The sequence below is a fragment of the Prunus dulcis genome, chromosome 1 (genome assembly GCF_902201215.1).
Source record: "Prunus dulcis chromosome 1, ALMONDv2, whole genome shotgun sequence".
Lineage (NCBI taxonomy): Eukaryota > Viridiplantae > Streptophyta > Magnoliopsida > Rosales > Rosaceae > Prunus > Prunus dulcis.
In genome coordinates, this window is record NC_047650.1 from 34,150,664 (window position 1) to 34,170,013 (window position 19,350).

Sequence of the window (19,350 nt, forward strand, 5' to 3'; positions counted from 1 at the left end):
GCCGTGTGGCTATACTCTTTACATAGAAACTGTCTTTTTTATATATTTATTGTTATTGTTTTTCCCCCATTTTTGTTTCTCGACAATAGTAGTTTAGAGAATTCTGCTTTACTATTAGGCAATTACCCAAGTCTCCATTGTTTCCTTTTGAGTTTTTACTTTTCCAGAGTTATTACCTATATAAAGAATTTAGCATTTTCACTTTTAATACTCGTATCGTATACGTACTTTAGTATTTTTCATGTTTAATACACTTATTTTTTACAAAATTATCAATAATACAAACAAAATTCACGTACTATACACAAAATACTCACATATTATTGAATAAAAATCAAATTTATAAAATATTTAAAATACTAATTATTCACTAAGTAAATAATAATTAAAACATAACTACTAATTAAAGTAATTAAAAAGAGAAATTCAAATTCAATGGGTATAGCCGCACAGCTATACGTTTAAAAAAATATTCTATTTACATAGTGGAACTCCTATTTTTTTTTATATATAAAAACAGTATAGCCGTCCGGCTGTACTGGGGACTTTAAAAAAAAATTCTTTTTTATAAATAGTACAGTAGCGCTACTGTGATCTTTTTTATATATATTATTTTTCTCCCATTTTTGTTTATCAATAAGAGTAGTTTAGAGCATTACGCATTAATGTTCGGCCATTGCCCAAGTCTCCATTGTCCCCTTTTGAGTTTTTTCTTTTCCAGAGTTATTACCCGTATAAAGAATTTTGCACTCACATTTAATACTTGTATTGTACATGTATGTATGTATTTTTCATGTTTATTACACTTATTTTTTACAAAATTTTCAATAATACTCACATATTATTGAATAAATATAAATATTATTTAAATATTTAAATACTAATTATTCACTAAGTAAATAATGATAATTAAAACATAACTTTTGACCCCAAAAAAAAAAACATAACTACTAATTAAAGTAATAAAAAAAAGAAATTGAGATTATGTTATTGACTATACCTTCGAAATATTCTATTTATAATGTGCACGTTTTTTTATTTTTTTAATGTGCAACATAATTCACCCTTTTTTATTTTTTTAATGTGCACGTTTCACACCATTATCAGTCAATTATCATGTCATTTTTTTTTGGGATTAAATCATTATGATGCCAATAGGAAAAATATGAAACATCTTCATCCAATCCAACCCAAATTTTAGATTATATAATATATATATATATATATATATATGTTCTTCTGGGTCATTATCATTAATTAACTTCAATTATTGAGTAGGAATTTCAATAGGGGTTACAAATCAAATACTTTTGAATGCTTCGGTTAAAAATAAATATATCTGAATATATTCAGATAATTAATATGGGAATTAACAGCATGTAATCGGGGTTTGATTTAATTTAGGAGGTAGGAGGAAGCTTCCCCTGAAGGAAATATGAGATGAAGGTGAGTGCTCGCTGTGGTTGATAGCTGGGAACCATATGCCCAGCTCCCCTTATCGTTGCAAATGTCAACCCTTTGTACCCAGCAACATATCCTCCAACCTGCCACCCAACACCATAAGGAAAATGTGTCAATCTTATTTTCAATTCGATATATAAGTGATTTTATTTGTACCGCATTTACTTGTCACTTTATTAATAAAATATGTAACTGTAATTACCTCTGTATTCGAATACCACGGTCGCCATGTAGTTTGCAGAGACAATTTTAAGGTGTTTAAGGCGTATCTAGATGATATGAATGGTACTCTTCCATCAGTGTCTCCGCTGTAATTGTATTTATGTTAAGTAATTACAACTAACATGTTCATCCATGCATGCATTTTTCAAAGGGAATTATATTGGATCATGAAATTAGATTAATAAATTCAAGGCTTTTTCCCTCACCTATATATCCAAAAACTTATCCCGCTTGCTACGAGCTGCTTAATTGTGGGTAGCATTGTCGTTGGGCTGTCCGTCCATCCAACACCACTAATTTATACACAATGCATGAAGAAAAAAGAAGGATTAAATAAATATTCTAACAAAATGATAAAAATAAACCTTCTGATCTTAATTAAATTATATACCCGCAAGCCGACCAATTTGTAGGTTTGACATGAAGAGCTGCTTGCACCTCCACAAGATTTAGATAGGTGTCCACATAATAATCAGAGCATGGATCAAATCCATTAACCTGCATAATCCAAATTAATCATCTCTAATCTCTAAGCTTAATTAACTCATCCTAATCCATAACTGGGAAATTAAGCTCTAGCTAGCTAGAGACTTACAGAACCAGTGCTAGTTGAGGGAGATTTGGCTTGTGATATCTTGCAAAGGGGAGCATAGATGTTGTAAATATCAACATTTCCAGCCTCGTCCCCTGCTTGGTTTTGATATTTATCACATGCGCTGGAAGAATTATCAGAAGCAAAGTCACAATATTTGTGTATCCCTGCATTGGTCTCGTCAGAGTTCAAAGCATGCGACCACAAATAATCATAAATACCCAGTTGACCCGTGCTGTCGTCGATCCAAGCATTTCCAATCTGCAAATTAATTAACTTAATTATAATACATCAATTGACAATTGAAGAACAGATAAAATAATTAATTAAGTACTTACTGCAATGCCTTTGAGGTTGATAATATTTGTTTGGTTTGTGGCTTTGTTGTGTTGGAGAATGGTGGAGGCAAGCTGTGGAACGTAATGGCCGGCATAGCTCTCTCCAGTGATGAAGAAATCTCTGGTTTTGTATTGGGGAAATCTCTCCAGCCAGTTTATGAGGAACTTGTAGGAGTCTTGGGCTGTTCTCTTGTCACCCACGTTTTCATAGTCAGATGTTGTGTTTGAATATGAGAACCCAACTCCTGCTGGAGACTCCAAGAACAGCACATTTGCCACTGCCACATGTTTTTTTTTTTGGTGCTTGGAATTAGTCTTAAAAGTTCTCTAAAATTGTATGACAAAAGTTTGCACATGCTTATTATATATGTAATTAAGCTGGTTAATTACCGTTGTTCCAAGCATATTCGTTCCGGAATAGGGTCTTTCTATCACTGTTCACTCTGAACGGTCCAAGTTCTTCCATGGCTCCATATCCGAATGACGAACATCCTGGTCCTGTACACAACACATATCATCTTATATTATAGCATGTGAATTGGTAACAACAGTGTTTCAGCATCATATAATCATTTTTTTTCAATTTTAGAATTTTCTTCATAATGATTATGAATTCATCACAATTTCACGGTCCAATTGTCATTAGGAGTTCATAACTACATGCCAAATTAGCCCAAATGACTAAGACAAGAACAATTGGAATTGGTCAATGTTGAATGGTTCTTCTAGTTGATGATTGTTAATTTATTTGTTTGTGTATAAGTGCGTGTCTCTCAGGTGCTATATTTTCCTCAACAAATGAAATGGTATGCCCACAAGAAAGTGGGAAGATGCTATATGACACATTAGATGGCTGAAAACCATTGAAGCCAACATATCCAATAGTAACAGTATAAATCTCTTCATTTCAGTGGTGGTGGAAATCAAGAATTTTAGCACTCAACATGTTTGAAAAGCAAATACAAAGGGGACTGTTTGGTGATCATGTGAGATTGGAAAATTCTTGCAAGTGTCGGGCCCTCTCTTTGTGCACCTACCTACTTGGCTGTAAAGCCCCATTGCATCATTCTTTATGCTTTCTGGGACCCTAGACTTTATGCATGCACTTGCTTTTCTTCTATCAATGGCCGTTGCCTTTTGCTTTGCTTTCTATCAGTTGATGATAACGATCGATGGCTAAACGACAACCCGAATATATATGAATAGTCTAGGTCGATTAATCATAGATAGTAGTTGTGGCTGTTTTCGAATGTTCTTTTTCCTTCAAATATATTATCGATCCATTTGTTGTTTTCCTTACAAAACTATAAGACTTGCTCTCAGTGGTTATATAGTTTGTTTCTAAAGATATATTTTTTTAGGAAAAATTAATTGAAAAGTAGTTTATGTATATGTATGATAGTAATCATATATTCCTCGAAACAGGCATGATAATTTTTTTTTTTTTATCTGTATAAGATAATGTTCTTTAATTATTAGATAAAGGATATTTTATGTTGTCGACTCGCATGCCAATTTAGATTACACACATTAATTAATTTACTAAAATTTTACTTGACAATGCTCGGAATTGCGACAATTAGCTAATCCGATGGGCTGTTTGACAAGATAAATTTTTCTATGCATGAATGTCTTGGTGCGTGTTCAGTGTGTGCATGCATTCTAAATTCCTTAGGTACAATGACGAGATGCTGAAGATAAACATGCTACTACATAAGGTTTTGGTTGCAATTCAAGAATCATATATATATTCAACTTATATATATAGCTAAAATTGTATGTAAAACTTACCTCCATTTAACCACAGAACCAATGGTTTAGTTGAAGAATTCTGAGGCGACTCTACAAAGTAATAAAACAGTGCTCTTCCAGCCTGAGGGTCCACCGTAACATAGCCTCCGTACTGATCAAAGTCTACTCCTTGAGGCTGGCCTGGCAAAGCACCAATCTTATCAGCTGCCTTCAACCCATCTTGGGTTCCAACATACAAAGCAGAAACTTGGCCATCTGCAAAATCCAGGCTCTCCCATGACTTGGGATGAGGAGGGTTTGCAGATTTACGAGACCTGAGCAACTTGTTGAGGTTTTCGATTTGGTTGGCGTTGCATGATATGATGAGGAAGGCTAACAGGCAGCCAAGCAGCAGTGAAAGCTTCATGGTCTTTTAGTTTTTTGCTGCTTGAATATACGAAAGGCCTGTTTTTTTTAGTATTTATAGGACAAATTAAAAGTCGAGAGCTGAAACCTTGGGATGGGATGGGATGGGATGAGAATTCTAAGCCTTTATGGACAAAATGCAGCGTGTAATTTAACGTCTGTTTGGCTATGACGTGTAAGCTTTGGCCGTGCTGTCATTGTCTCTGGAAATACTTTTCTTTGGATATTTGCTCATCAAACTAGGCATCTAGCCTAGAATATTAGCCAAGTAAACAATCCGGCTTGCTCCAACTTTCTTTCTTCTTCTTTTTTTAAAGCACTTTTTTGTTGGCAAGCAGAGGTGGGTACGGTATGGTATGGTACGGTATTGAGTCCGTATCGTTATTGATATCAGAAATTTAAATCGGTATGGTACGGCATGAGATTATAGTTTGTCAAAATTGGTACTGTACCGTACTGTGCCGAATCGGTATCGGTACCATTTCGGTACCAAAATGACACAACTAAAAAATGAACCAATTCAATATTCAACACATTCATTCATCAAAATAAGCGATGCCTAAGTTACAAATTCAAAGATTCAATATATTCAACATCCAAATCCTAATCAACATATTCAATATCCATCAACATATTCAATATCCAAATCAACCAAATCAATATTTATCCATCAACAGATTCATAAAATCCAAATGGTTAAAACTCATGTCTTATGGCTTACAAACCAAAATAGTTAAAATTATGTCTTATGGCTTACAAAAATACAAACACAAATGACAAAAACATTATATTTCAGCACTATTTGGTACAGTACGGTATTGACCGGTACCAAAATCTTGATACCGCTACCATACCATACTCTATCAGTACGGTACGGTACGGTACCGAATATCTCCCCATATCAAATGAAACGGTATGAAATCAGTATTGTACGGTACCGTACGGTTTCAGTATTTCGGTTTAAGATGCCCACCCTTATTGGCAAGGGAGAGCTTGAGGCGAATTACCTAATCAATATTCGCCTAATTAAGCAAGTTACCCCTAATTAAGCTTAAAATATGATTTATTATATTTTTTATATTCCAAAATACCCCTAATTAGAGTTTTATCTATATTTAATGTTGGTAATTTCCTCGATTTATGGTATTGATTTCTTTCCTCTCTTAAATTTGGAATTTATTGCAAGTTTGACTACTCACACATTAATTTGTTTTAAATTTCAAAATGTTTGGCACATACGATATATTAATGCACACACAAATATATATATATATATATATATATATATATAAACGTTAGTGTCTATATATTAATGCACACATATATATATATATATATATATATATAAACGTTAGTGTCTATATATTAATGCACACACAAATATATATTTTTGGGTAAGTAATGCACACCACAAATATTTCTATGTGCCTTACACAAATTATTTATTTATCATCTAATTACCATCCCTTTTTTCTACAAAAATTGTACCTATTATGAAATAATAGGATAATGTATTTAATACAAATTTATAAATTCTTCGAATTGTCTATCTAATAGGATAATGTAATAATGTACCTAATTTTTCTTAAGAATAATGTACCTAGCTATATTTTGCTTATAGATAATGTACCTAGATTTTAATCATAGATAATGTACCTTTTTTATTATTTTTAATACATAAGTATGTATCTATCTATTTACCTATGTATTAGATATGTAGGTAAATTATTTTTTGCATGTACCTATTTTTTTCCAATATACAATTCTAATCAATATTCTTTTAGGCAAAAATAATAATTTGTTTTAGGTATATATTATAATTTATTTAATATTGCTATATTTAGGTAGTATATTAGGCCATCTCCAACTATGGGCCATATGCTAAATATAGCCCTAAAATAATACAATATCCATCTCCAAGGACGGATCCATGCTTGGGCTAGAGTGGGCTCTAGTCCAGTGTTGACTTTGGAAAGACACAAATTAAGCTTAGTTGTGTAAATTCAATCCAAAAAAAATTAAATAATAGCCCACCACTTTTTTCTAGAAAGCAGCCCACATCTACAGCCAAATAGTACTTTAATACTTCAATTACTAAAGTTTCTTTTTCTATCTCTTTCTTATTTGGTTTATTTAGCTTTTGATTTGGCTCAAATAATGTTTATATGTCTCTTTGATTTTGTTTTTTCAAATTTATTGATGTTGCTTCTTATGGAAATTTTGAAATATGGACCTTCCTTAACTAAACCACTCCACTAAGCCAAAGCCCTTGAGCTTCAAATTTATCTTTGTCTGAGCCTCTGAATTTTGGTCTTTCTATGTTTTCTTTGTTCACATATCTCTCTAAAAATAATTTTTTTTAATGAATTATGAAATAGTTTTTAATTTGAAGGCAATATACTAAATTAGTGAAAAAGTATACCAATTTCATTAATCTGAAGGAAATATTGCTTTATATATATTTGTTTAAAAATAGGGCTTATAATTGATCCCAACCAAAAAAAAAAAAATAGTCCACCCCTGTAAATATTCCTAGGTCCGCCATTGCCTATCTCCAACCATGGACTAAAAAACATTTTGGCCAAATTTAGAGGGTCACATTTGGCCCTTTAGCTCTTCAACCAGGCCAATTGTAGCCCAGCTTTGGCCTAGGCTAAATTTTGTTATGGATCTCATGCATGTGCTTTTGAAGAAGAGAAATTATCAAGTGTGGGCAAGATGACGAAACATCTTGTGCAAATGCATCCAATAGCTAATATTAAAGGTGCGCTGACATCATCGTAACGTCAGCTAACCGTTAGGTTTTTATTTTTATTTTTTAAATGTTATCAACGTATACGTGTCATATATGAAATATTGTCTCTAAATAGTAGTTTAATTAAATTAAACAATGCATAATTGTGGAATGTATGAGTATTGTACCATATGAAATGTATGAAATTTGTTGCTATTCACATCATATTGAAAGTGTTCAACCCATTTTTAGTCTTTTTTAAACTTTCAATATGATGTGAATGGCAACAAATTTAGAACACTTTCAACCAACCAAAATTAGATAAAAATCACAATTGACAACTTAGCTTCACATTATTGATCAGAGGGACATTGCCTATAATAGGTTTTACATATCATCAAGTCTGAAACTTGGATTATTATTATTTATTCAATTTCATCAATACAATCAACTGTGTATAGATCTCCTCCAGAAAAGTGAAAACTAAACACCACTAGACTAAAGTGAAGCTTACAACAATGTCACGTGGCAGCGGAAAATGATTTTCTCTGGGAATTAGTAGACGGAAGGAGGAAGCTTTCCCTCAAGGAAAGATGAGATCAAGGTGAGTGCTCGTTGAGGTTGGTTGCTGGGAACCATGATCCCAGCTCCCCTCACAGTAGCAAACGTCAACCCTTCGTACCCAACCACATATCCTCCAACCTGCATTGCCATATACCCCAACATGAATACCGTGAGGAAATTAAGTGCGTGCCTGTGCCCCTCACTCATATATGAATTAATTACTTGCTAGCCCCTCTGTATATGAATCAAATATTAATTACCTCTCTACTATTAGAGTACCATGGCCTCCATGGAGTCTTGATGGGTAAGTTGAGGATGTGCAGGGCGTATCTAGAAGATGTGACTGAGAAGAACCCATCGGTGTCTCCACTGTAATTAAACTAATTAATTAGTTACCTTAATTATGAATTAATTTACAAAATGCATAATATTACTGTAATCTAATTCATGTTTGTTAAATTAAATATATACAGCCAGCCATGCATGGAGTTTCTGAGCTTAATGAATCCAAGGCGCCTCACCTATATATCCAAAAACTTATCCCGCTTTGTATGATCTGTTGTATTGTGGGTAGCATGGTGTCTGGGCTGTCCGTCCAATCAGTATCACTAGAGACCAAAACAAAACAAACAAACAAACAAAAAAGTTACTTCTTTTTTAGATATATATATATTCAAATGATTTATATAAATTCGAATAATATATTTATACCTGCAAGCTGACCACGTTGTAGGTTTAACATGAAGAGCTGCCTGCACCTCGGGAAGGTTTAGATAGGCCTCGACATAGATATCGGAGCATGGATCAAAATCATCAACCTGATAATGCAGACACATGCATGATGCATCATATAATTGATATCTTGCTTTGATTCATATATAATTAATTCTATTTATGCAAGCCCCAATTTGCTCTAATGGAGTAACAATATTATTGCATATAGGATAACAATAAATTAATATTTTCTTCTGTTCCTTCCTGCAGTATTATATGTATATTATTTTGTTGAAATCAGGTTTGGAGACTTACAGAAGCAGTTGAGACAGATTTGGGTTGTGAATCTTGTGATGTTTTGCAAATTGGAGAGTAGATGTTGGAAAGATCAATATCCTCCCCAACCTCCTCGAATCCTTGTTGCAGATATTCACCACACACCTTGGATTGCTTACCTCCGAAGTCAATAAGGTTACAATATTTATGTATCCCTGCATTGGTTTCGTCAGAGTTCAAAGCATGTGTCCAGAAATTATCAAAAAGGGCCAGTAGAGCGGTGTTAAGATCGATCCAAGGATTCCCAATCTGCAAATACAAAATACCCATGCATGAACACACGACTGTAAACATAGCAATGTTCTCTTGTCAGATTTATATATACCACCGCACAACACCGTCTTGTTAAAGAACATATACAGTCTGGTTCTCTTGTAACACATATTTTCTCTATAGGTACAATGAAAAAAAAAATCAGCAATTAATCAAGTACTCACAGCAACTCCTTTGAGATTGATTTTTGTTTGGTTTGTGATGTTGTTGTTGGAGAGAATGGTGTAAGCAAGTTCAGGTGCGTAATGACCAGCATAGCTCTCTCCAGTGATGAAGAAATCACTGTCTTTGTATTGAGGAAATCTCTCCAGCCAGTTCACAAGAAATGCATAAGAGTCCTGGGCCGTGATCTCATCACCCACGGTGTGGTAGTCAGACGATTTGTTCGAATACGAAAACCCAGTTCCTAATGGAGTCTCCAAGAAGAGGACGTTTGCCGCTGCCATGCATTTTTAATGGAAATTAATTAAGAACTTGTATTGATTAATTAATTAATTAGAGACTAATTAAGTTGCACATAATTTAAATTAGTACCGTTGTTCCAAGCATAATCATTAGGAATTAGAGTCTTGTTATCGTTGCCGACTCTGAATGGTCCCAGTTCTTGTAAGGCTCCATATCCAAAAGCGGAGCATCCTCCAGGTCCTGTAATCAGTTGTAATTTTTTTTCATAATAATAATAATAATAATAATAATAATAAATATAGTATTGTTATTTACCTCCATGTAACGATAGCACCAGAGGATTGCTTGAAGAATTATTTGCCTCGACAAAGTAATAGAACAAAGCTCTCCCAGCTGTAGGGTCCACAGTAACATAGCCTGCATATTGATTGAAATTTACTTCTCCAGCTGGTTGCCCTGGCAAAGCCTCAATCTTATCAGCCTCCATTAACCCTTCTTGGGAGCCAACGTACACAGGAGAGTATATGCCATCCCGTGATTTAGGGTTTCCAGCAGATTTGCGAGACTTAATCAACTTCTTAATGAGGTTGTTAGTTTGGTAATTAGCATTGCATGATATGCTAGAGATAGAGAGGAGCAACAAACATGCAAGCAAGGAAAGCTTCATCTTTCAAGTCCTTGATTACAATAATGAATGCTAATTAGAATTTATAGACCTAATCTGAAACTTGGGACGAGATTACTTAGGCGTTTGGTTGTATATTTAACTGATAATTAATACAGCATTGTCTCAAAAGAGAATGAAATTTTGTAATTCTTTGGATTGGTTGGAAAAGTTGACCCATATCCAGCCTAGACTAATACAGAAATTAATAGTTAAATAAACAATGCGACGACATGAACAATCTATGATACCAAGCATTGTAAACAGGCTGCAAGGCCTCGAATCTCATCTGTTTGTTTTGAGTGTGTGTACAACTATTATAAACCCATTTACTTTATGATCAAAATATGTCCCATAACTTTGATGTTGTTGTTCAATATTCCTTGCACAAGAGAATTTGTGCTTCAAAGGCCCGTTTGGTTCGCGAAAAGAATTTAAAGAGATATCAATTTTTTAAAGAATGGGAAATGAAAGATTTTTTATTCTTCTCACGTTTGATAATGCTGGGAAAGTAATGAGAAAATACCACTTTGCTTTCTTTCTCATGTTTAATTTGTGTAGGAATGGAAAACAAACTTTGTTTAGTTTTCCAATTATAGCCCAATTAGAAATATGAAATAAACAAAACAAAACAAAAAAAGAATACCAAGAGTGACAAAATTGTATTTCTAAATTGTTAATGGGGACAAATTGGCCATGAAAAAAGATTAATACTTGTCTTGGTTTTCCATGGGCATGAAAAATGAAACTCAAGGGGGATGGAGGGTTTTTTTTTCCCCCATCTTCTCCTTTGTGCCAGGAAATCGTTTCCTATGCCTGGACAAAACTTACTAAACATGAGAAAAATCATTGATTTTCCATTCTCAAGCCCAATTTTCCCATAAACCAAACACACCCCAAATGCCATGGCATATCCTCCAACAGACAAATTATCTCAATTCCATTTTTGCCTTATGCTAGGCCAAAACAAGTTTTCTTATATTATTATATAAGTTTAGTTGACTAGTTTCTAATTGAAAATGCTATAATGAGGGGATTTAGGATGAGGGGTTCAATCCCACTATCCAACTGAGAATGCAACAACTTCTGCTTTCAAATTGAAACCCAAGAACTGGCTGACCCATAAAATTATTTTATGGGTTATTTTAGTACTTTTCGAATAAAAATAATTTTTAACCACTTTAACTACAAGTCTTTTGCTTGAAAGTAAATTTTTTATTAACAACCTTGATGTGCCTCTAATAATTTGGACTGAAAGTAGAGCCCATAATTTGCTGACCCATACATTCTGGGCCAATTCTACCTTGGACTGTAATCAACAAGCCTGCTAAGTTGGACTACAGATTATTCATGAGATACAAAGTTGGACCCAACAATTCAATCACTACACCTATAACACTCAGAAGAAGATTTTCCAAGTTCACCTGAATTAATTGCTCAAATGTAAAACCAATTCGTTTTACTTCATCGACAATGACTAAGTTTGGGTTTGGAATTTGGAGAGAAGAGAAGTGGTATGAACAGAAACAAACAGGGACCAGCACTCCTGGTTTGAGCTGGCAAAACCCAAAAAGAAAAAAAGAAAAAGAGAAAAGAAAAAAAAACCATAGAAGCTGAAAATGACAAGTCCATGAAACCTTGAACAACCTCTCAATTCTCCGTTTGTTTTACATGCAGCATTGTCTCATTTTCCCGTCTTCCATGAGAAATCATTGCAAATCTTTCACAAGCAAGAAGCCAAAAGCTAAGCCTAAATATAATTCACTTCTTTTTTATTAATTTGTATATTGTAGAAGGTAAAACGTCTGTTTTAACATGTGAGATTGGGTTTCCTAATGTCCCCTCAAGTATTAACAATACACAAACAGATAAAATATAACATATAACAAAAAATATCACCAACTTTCACTGTAACGAATGGGAAAATACGCCTCTCTTACATTCTTGCCAATAGCAGTGTGACGTATGTATAAGTTTTTCTTTTTGTGTTTTTGATGAATTATTTTTGCATGTGTCAAACTGTGATTCACAAGAAAAAGACAAACAGTACACTCATAACGATCTGTTATGTCCTGTAATTAAAAAGACAAAGTTAATTATGTAGATTAAAAGGATGCAAAAATGGTCCAGCTAGCTGGCAAACTTTTGTCCTGTAAGAGCTATGAACAGAACCCAGTGGACATTATTTTTACCCAAGTGTGAAAAGCAGACCAAATCTTACACTTTATATTCTGTTACTTTGCTATAACTTGTAAGATCTTGAGCTTTATTATCCAATAATCCAATAATGGAGATTTCTTGCTTATTGGTGTCCCTCCAGCTGGTCTAAGAGTGGACCCTTTTCTATAGGAGACAGCCAAACAGCAATTTGACCTCAAATTAAAAACAAGCAAGGAGGAGAGCCCCAAGCCAAAGTGGCCTAGCTTTGATTCTTATATGGTGGACCTAAAAACATAGACTTTTTAACAAATTTTTTTTTTTTTCTCTTCACTTTTTGTTTTGGCCAGATATGCATCTAGAAAAAGACCCCAGAAACCCATGGCATGTATGTGCAGGGAAAAACAGAGACCCCAGCTATCCAAAGCCCACACCCAGCTTTAGACCAACATTCCATGATTATATGTATGCCATTTATTTCCTAAATTTCTTGGATGATCAATTTCCTGAACTATATAAGTAAGAGCTCCTACATTCCTGCTAATAGCAGTGTGACATATTTTGATGAATTATTTTTGCATATGTGTCAAACTGTGATTCGCATGAATGAGGAGTATCTCCTTACATGCAAGGTAAGGAAGCAAGCAGTATCATTTCCAAAAAAAATAATATTTTGCTCTTGGCATAAATTCATGTTCCCAACATCCGAGAACAATTGGGTAGGTTAGACTAATTTCATAATTGCTTAAATGAAAATGTGTCGGTTTAATTACATGGTAAAAACTACAGAAACTATAAGAGAGAAGAAAAAGGAATTAGATGAAAGCTACGAGCTCTCTGGATAGGCCTCAATCAACTTCAGTACTAATCAAAGTCCCCCACACTGAAAAGCTCTAGAAAAGCACATAAAAAATGAGCACTTTAAAAAAAAGTTGGAAAAGAAACAAACATGGCTGAGTAGATGGCTTTTGTGCAAGAAATGACTTGTGGGGGTTGGCTTGCATATAAAAGGCCATCAGCTTCTGCAACCATTGGAACACCTCCCAATCAAGATGATCAACTATTTTTGGCATATTATAGGTTATAGGTCTCATGTTCGAACCCCCATGACATCATCATTGTGTGTATGTAAGAAATCTTTCCCTCCTTTAATTTAAACTATCGCTTGTACTCATCAACTTTGTCCACCTACGTACATTTTCTGGAAAGACTGCTTACCAACTTCTTCAGGAAATCCAGAAGAAAAGAAAAAGACTCAATTACCAATGTTTTGCACACGAAAGAAAAAATAATTTGCACACGAAAGGTAGCCGATCCCAGTTCTTCTGAGCTGTTTCACTTTTACTGGTCCTCCTACTACTCCTACACCAAAATGACGAAACTACCCTCACACGAATTGTGGCCTAAGGTCATTTCACAATAATTAGCCGTTAATCTAATCTCATAATTAAGTGAAGCATTAAAATAGGTCTCGTCGTCAGTCACCACCCCGTGTTTTGCTTGCTTGGGATCACTCTCACGTGGCTGTGGTGCTGTGTCCATATCTTCTGGTTTTCCTTTTTCTTTTTCTAAGTGTTGGACCATTTCTTTGGATTTCTTTTTTCTTTTTCTAATTCACCATCTGTTGGGATTTTATTATTTCTTTCTTTTTTTTTAAATAAAAAATATTTAGAGGAGAGAGAGGCTACCTTACGGATTTAATTATTTTATTTTTCCAGAATGTGTCATTTTGCTTGCACTCACATATTTGTAAGTGTAATTTCCATCCCCATCAACATCATGACAGCTTCCTTTCAGCACACCCCTTCCAATATTCCATGTGTGCATGATCATCTCCTATATCACAATCCAAACCATTATTATTATTTTATTTATTATGTTAATATATACTCATAGATAATTAAGAAGATTAATGATGATTTGACCCCATCTCTTCATCTTTTATTTGTAAATGGTAACAAGAAGAACAAGTATGAATGAAATCTTGAATGGTTCAATGCAAGCAATCCAGGAGGAATGTTCATATTTGATTTGTTTTTCATAATCAATTGAAAACCCATTTTAGTTAGTTGGCAAACATGTGATTTGGGCAACTTTTGCCTTCAAATAAACACCCCCACAGCCCTTGTTTAATGCATCCACCTCATATACTTGTCACTTGAATTTTAGAACCAAGAAATAAATCCCATATCTTTTTTCTCAGTCAACTTCATCACCTCCTTGTTAATATGAAGAACATAAATTTAAAAAATAAACCTTTTATTTTAATATTTTGGTAACACAATTTATGTCTCCCATTGAATTTTTTTTTTTCCCATTTAATTTTGATACTTGTAGCATCATTCAGGGGTATTTTCGGAAATACAAAAGAATAAAAAAAAAAAGAGGTAAACAGGGGAAAGAAGAAGATGTAAAAGCAGCAGAGTCGGTGCTACGTTGCAGGAGCTTAAAAGAGAAAGGTGCACGTTGGTTCATGATGACGCAAACAAGTGAGCACCAAAGTATTAGTGCGTGTGCTGTGCTTTGCTTGTAGCTCTGTACGGCTCCACATTGCGCTTGCCCTTTAATCTTTATGCACATCCAAACCCAATTCACCTTTCACTAAAGCCTCTCTCTCTCTCTCTCTCTCTCTATCTCTCTATGTGTCTCTGAGTCTTGAGATGAAGCTTTTATAAATCAAGCGGTGTGGAAGATAGAGATTAGACAAAGAGAAAACGATCCAGTTTGTGTTTTAGTACTGTATATTTATAGGTGGACTTGCTTTTCATTCAGTTTTGCATATTCGAAAGCATCCCAGCTCAAAGTCCCGAGCTTTTGTTCATGGGTTTGGTTCGTTTTGCATTTTGCTTCACCATGAACGAGGAAGGCTGGGATTGGACTGTTTAGTGCCATTGAAGTTTGTCTTGGGTTTGTTGAAAGGAATGAACTTTTTTTCTGTAAAAGGGTCTGAATCTCAACTCTATTTATAGCAATTCAACGAAGTGTCTTAATTGAATTTGCCCACTTCAAAGTCTGTTTCTTTCATGAATTTAATGAAGTTCTTGGATTTGGTAACATTGGTTTGATCACAAAATCACAACTTTTGCAGATATTAAAAGAAGTAGGAAGAAGATGAATACCAGAGTGAAGACAAGGCTGCAGTCTATGAAGCCTCCTCTGAAGAATGAAAACGTAATCTTACTTTGAACTCTGAGCCAAGCTAAGCTATGTGCTTTTGACATTTTTTTAATCATAGTTTTCGAAAAACGGTTTTCACTGTGAGAGGAGCCTATCCCATATTGCCATGGAGCGCATAATTATTTCCATTTGAGCTAGCTTTAACCGTTTTCACCACAAAATATGGCTTCAAATTCGATGAGGAGGCTCCCAAAATTCTTAAATTGCTGGCATCTTTGGATAGATTTCCGAGATGGCGTCTTCCATTTCAATCTGAGTAATTGTTTATCTCCCTTCTTTTTCTCAATTTTGGTTATTCGCTTAACTGTGACCATCCCCTGTTTCACAAAATTTTCTCAGGAAGGTAAATTGTTTTGTTGCCCAATTCTTCATTGTCCCTACAGGAGACATTAAAGTTAGCTTCTTTGTTTCATATTCATTATGGGTTATAAATTTCACTGATTTCCCATTAGTTCTTCTCTTCTCTTCTCTTCTCTTCTCTTCCCAGTAGACTATTTTCTTGTGGAAGCTAATTGTTGTATATATTTAAAGGAGAAGGTAAAAATGCAAGGGAGTAAGCTAAGGGATACCGCAAAAACAATCACCAATGGACGAGCTTCACGCAGAGAGAGAAAATTGGCTTTACAACAAGACGTATGTTTGAATTTTTATTTTTATTTTTTAAGTTTTGTGATTTCATATCCTTTCTATCTTCTATTGATTATTCAGTATAACTTTCTAATTTTCTTAGGTTGATAAGCTGAAGAAGAAGCTTAGACATGAAGAGAATGTACACAGAGCTTTGCAGAGGGCATTTACTAGACCCTTGGGGGCTCTACCCCGTCTACCTCCTTATCTGCCTCCTTATGTTAGTAATTCACTATAATTTTTCATATAAATATAAATTCATGGAAACTATGAATTCATGTCAATGCTCTTGAAAATCGCAGTTTAAGAAAGTAACTTGAACTAATGAAGTTAGAGGAGTTGAAGGTAATTTCAAATTTTCATTGACACTTTGAAACTCTGTAGACATTGGAGCTTCTAGCCGAAGTGGCTGTTCTGGAAGAGGAGGTGGTTCGGCTAGAAGAACAGCTAGTGCATTTTAGGAAGGATTTGTATCAGGAAGCTGTCAACATATCAACCTCCAAGAGGAAAATGGAAACCTCAGCTGATTTGTGTGATTCATACCCCATAAAGAATTCCAAACAGGAGCAACCCAAATCTCAAGCTCAAAGACCAAACAAATCTACCAATGCCACAGAGAAGCATTGGCCATCCCCTTCTGGTAAGCTATAGGTTCAACCTAATTAGCTGTAAAATCCCTTGTCCATTTCTAGTGTTAGAAAATTTGGAGCAGGCCATGAAATTCTTAATGTTCTTTGTTGCAATTTCAGATGATAAGCAGGGGAAAGAGAACCAATCTTCTAACAATTCTACAAAGAAGAACAACGAGAAATCTTTGATCCATAAAGCTCAGGTTAGGACTCCAGTGAAGAGACCTCCAATTGATCACAATACAGCAGAAAAGCGTTCAGATCCTCAGAAACTACAGGTACATACTAAAATTACCACATTTTCATCAAGTTACTCAAACTCATTTCAGTGTCATTAACATGGTTTCTTTTGTGTCTTATGTTCAGTTAGAATATAGAGTCATGGACCAAGAAAGTGCACAAGTACCGGACAAAGCGATGTCAGGAGATGAAAGTCCCAACAAAATTTCTGAAAACATTCTGAAATGCTTGTCAAGCATTCTCATGAGAATGAGTTCAGCAAAGGGCACTGCCGAAAGTTTACCTTCCTTCTCAACATTAGCAGCTCAAGAAAATAATGAACCAAAAGAATCTTGGGATCCTTATGCTATTTGTTCTGAATTTGGACGAAGAGATATCGGTCCATATAAGCAATTACATGCAATTGAAGCTGAAACTATTAATCCAAACCGAACAGCAAATGCTTTGTTCCTACTCCGAAGATTGAAGTAAGTTTACTGTTCTCAATGTTAGGTTGGTTTTCCACCTTTTGTATGATATGATGATAATTCTAAGAGTTAAAGTCATTTCATTGGCTGAATTCTCAGGCTACTGCTCCGAAAACTTGCGTCTGTAAATTTACAACATCTCAGTCATCAGGAGAAGCTTGCATTCTGGATCAATATCTACAATTCCTGCATGATGAATGTAAGTAAATAGTTTATGTTCTTTGTATATTCCATTATTTGCCTTTGTTAAGGAATTATTTCATCTGCTGCTCTTCTACAATACTGCAGGCATTCTTAGAGCACGGAATACCTGAGAGTCCTGAGATAATTGTTGCACTCATGCAGAAGGTATGGAATATCCAAGATCCTTGAGTTCTGTTTATAATTACAAATACAATTTTTCACAAATTCCATTTATATGTATAAAGCAAGTGATTAAAAATACTTCTGCTGGTCAACAATTCATACTGTTGTATTTCTTCTTACTCAGGCAACAATAAATGTTGGAGGACACTTGTTAAATGCAATAACGATTGAACACTTTATCTTGAGACTGCCTTATCACTCAAAATATGTAAGTAGTGTCAAATTGTATACACACAGATTTTTATTCTGGTTTTTTTCTTTTTTTTTCTTTTCCTTTTTTTTTTAATTGGGGGGAGTGGGGATGGGCAAGCATGAAGGGAGAGGATTTCTCATCAAAATTTTAACTCCTGACCAGACCTTATCCAAGGGTACAAAAAATGATGAGAAGACAGCAAGAAGCATTTTTGGATTGGAATTATCTGAACCTTTGGTCACATTTGCACTATCATGTGGAAGCTGGTCCTCCCCTGCTGTAAGTTTACACATGGAATAAAAAAAACTGTATTTGTACAAATTTCTTCACAGGTTCAAAGTTCCAAGCAACTGACATCAGTAATAAATGGTCTTCTGCCAAATGTAGGTGAGAGTGTATACTGCATTCCAAGTTGAGAATGAACTGGAAGTGGCAAAAAGAGAGTACTTACAAGCTGCAGTTGGAATTTCATCAACTAAATTTGCAATTCCAAAACTCTTGAACTGGTATCTGCCTGATTTTGCAAAGGACATAGAGTCACTGCTAGACTGGATCTGCCTTCAGCTACCAAGTGAACTGGGAAAAGACGCAATTAAGCTGCTTGAAAGAGGGAAAAATGAGCCTCTTTCACAGGTTGTTCAAATTATACCTTATGAGTTCAGTTTTAGGTACCTACTGTCCACATGATCAAGTTTTTGCCCTCTCTGCAAATTATTGTTTTAAATGATTGTAAGGGTGTTGGGGGTTGATTTTGTACATAGCTATAGACATATATCAAAATTACATGAATAATATCTGCTCTCTTGTAACTTGTAAGTAATCATGAGAGCAATGCATTGGGTTTATATCAAAAGCACTGCCTATGATCGCAAGAGACTTGTTGCTTAAGTAGTCAAAAGTATTTACTTTTACTCTTGACGTCCTGTGTGTCCATGCTCAAGAATATTCATCAGAAACAAGTGGGGTAAGTGGTCCTTACCATTTGTCACTTTCACGGCATGGATCTATAGCCACATCAAAGTAAAGAACAAACC

At 34.6% G+C, this 19,350-nt stretch overlaps 2 protein-coding genes across 4 annotated transcripts; one reads left to right on the forward strand and one right to left on the reverse strand.

The window, feature by feature from the left end:
• Positions 1 to 1,400: 1,400 nt before the first annotated feature.
• On the reverse strand, positions 1,401 to 10,463 carry LOC117618819. The gene is made up of 16 exons (XM_034348557.1): positions 10,112 to 10,463; positions 9,926 to 10,036; positions 9,556 to 9,830; positions 9,098 to 9,367; positions 8,780 to 8,886; positions 8,590 to 8,676; positions 8,329 to 8,437; positions 8,069 to 8,206; positions 4,405 to 4,774; positions 3,004 to 3,111; positions 2,614 to 2,891; positions 2,279 to 2,536; positions 2,075 to 2,181; positions 1,890 to 1,976; positions 1,664 to 1,769; positions 1,401 to 1,544 (listed from the first exon to the last, which is right to left on the reverse strand). The coding sequence occupies exons 1-16, from the start codon at positions 10,461 to 10,463 to the stop codon at positions 1,401 to 1,403; spliced, it is 2,907 nt and encodes a 968-aa protein (XP_034204448.1).
• A 4,655-nt stretch (positions 10,464 to 15,118) lies between these two features.
• On the forward strand, positions 15,119 to 19,169 carry LOC117633950. Of its 3 annotated transcripts, none has more exons than XM_034367832.1 (12): positions 15,121 to 15,561; positions 15,706 to 15,788; positions 16,332 to 16,427; positions 16,525 to 16,641; positions 16,806 to 17,061; positions 17,171 to 17,328; positions 17,417 to 17,757; positions 17,857 to 17,956; positions 18,046 to 18,105; positions 18,248 to 18,331; positions 18,479 to 18,595; positions 18,704 to 19,169. In XM_034367832.1, the coding sequence occupies exons 2-12, from the start codon at positions 15,729 to 15,731 to the stop codon at positions 19,001 to 19,003; spliced, it is 1,689 nt and encodes a 562-aa protein (XP_034223723.1). In that variant the 5' UTR covers positions 15,121 to 15,561; positions 15,706 to 15,728; the 3' UTR covers positions 19,004 to 19,169. The 3 variants fall into 3 exon arrangements, with proteins under 3 accessions (XP_034223727.1, XP_034223723.1, XP_034223717.1); XM_034367826.1 differs by having other exon boundaries at positions 15,122 to 15,561; positions 16,326 to 16,427; XM_034367836.1 differs by lacking the exon at positions 18,479 to 18,595 and having other exon boundaries at positions 15,119 to 15,561; positions 16,326 to 16,427.
• The last annotated feature ends 181 nt before the right edge of the window (positions 19,170 to 19,350 follow it).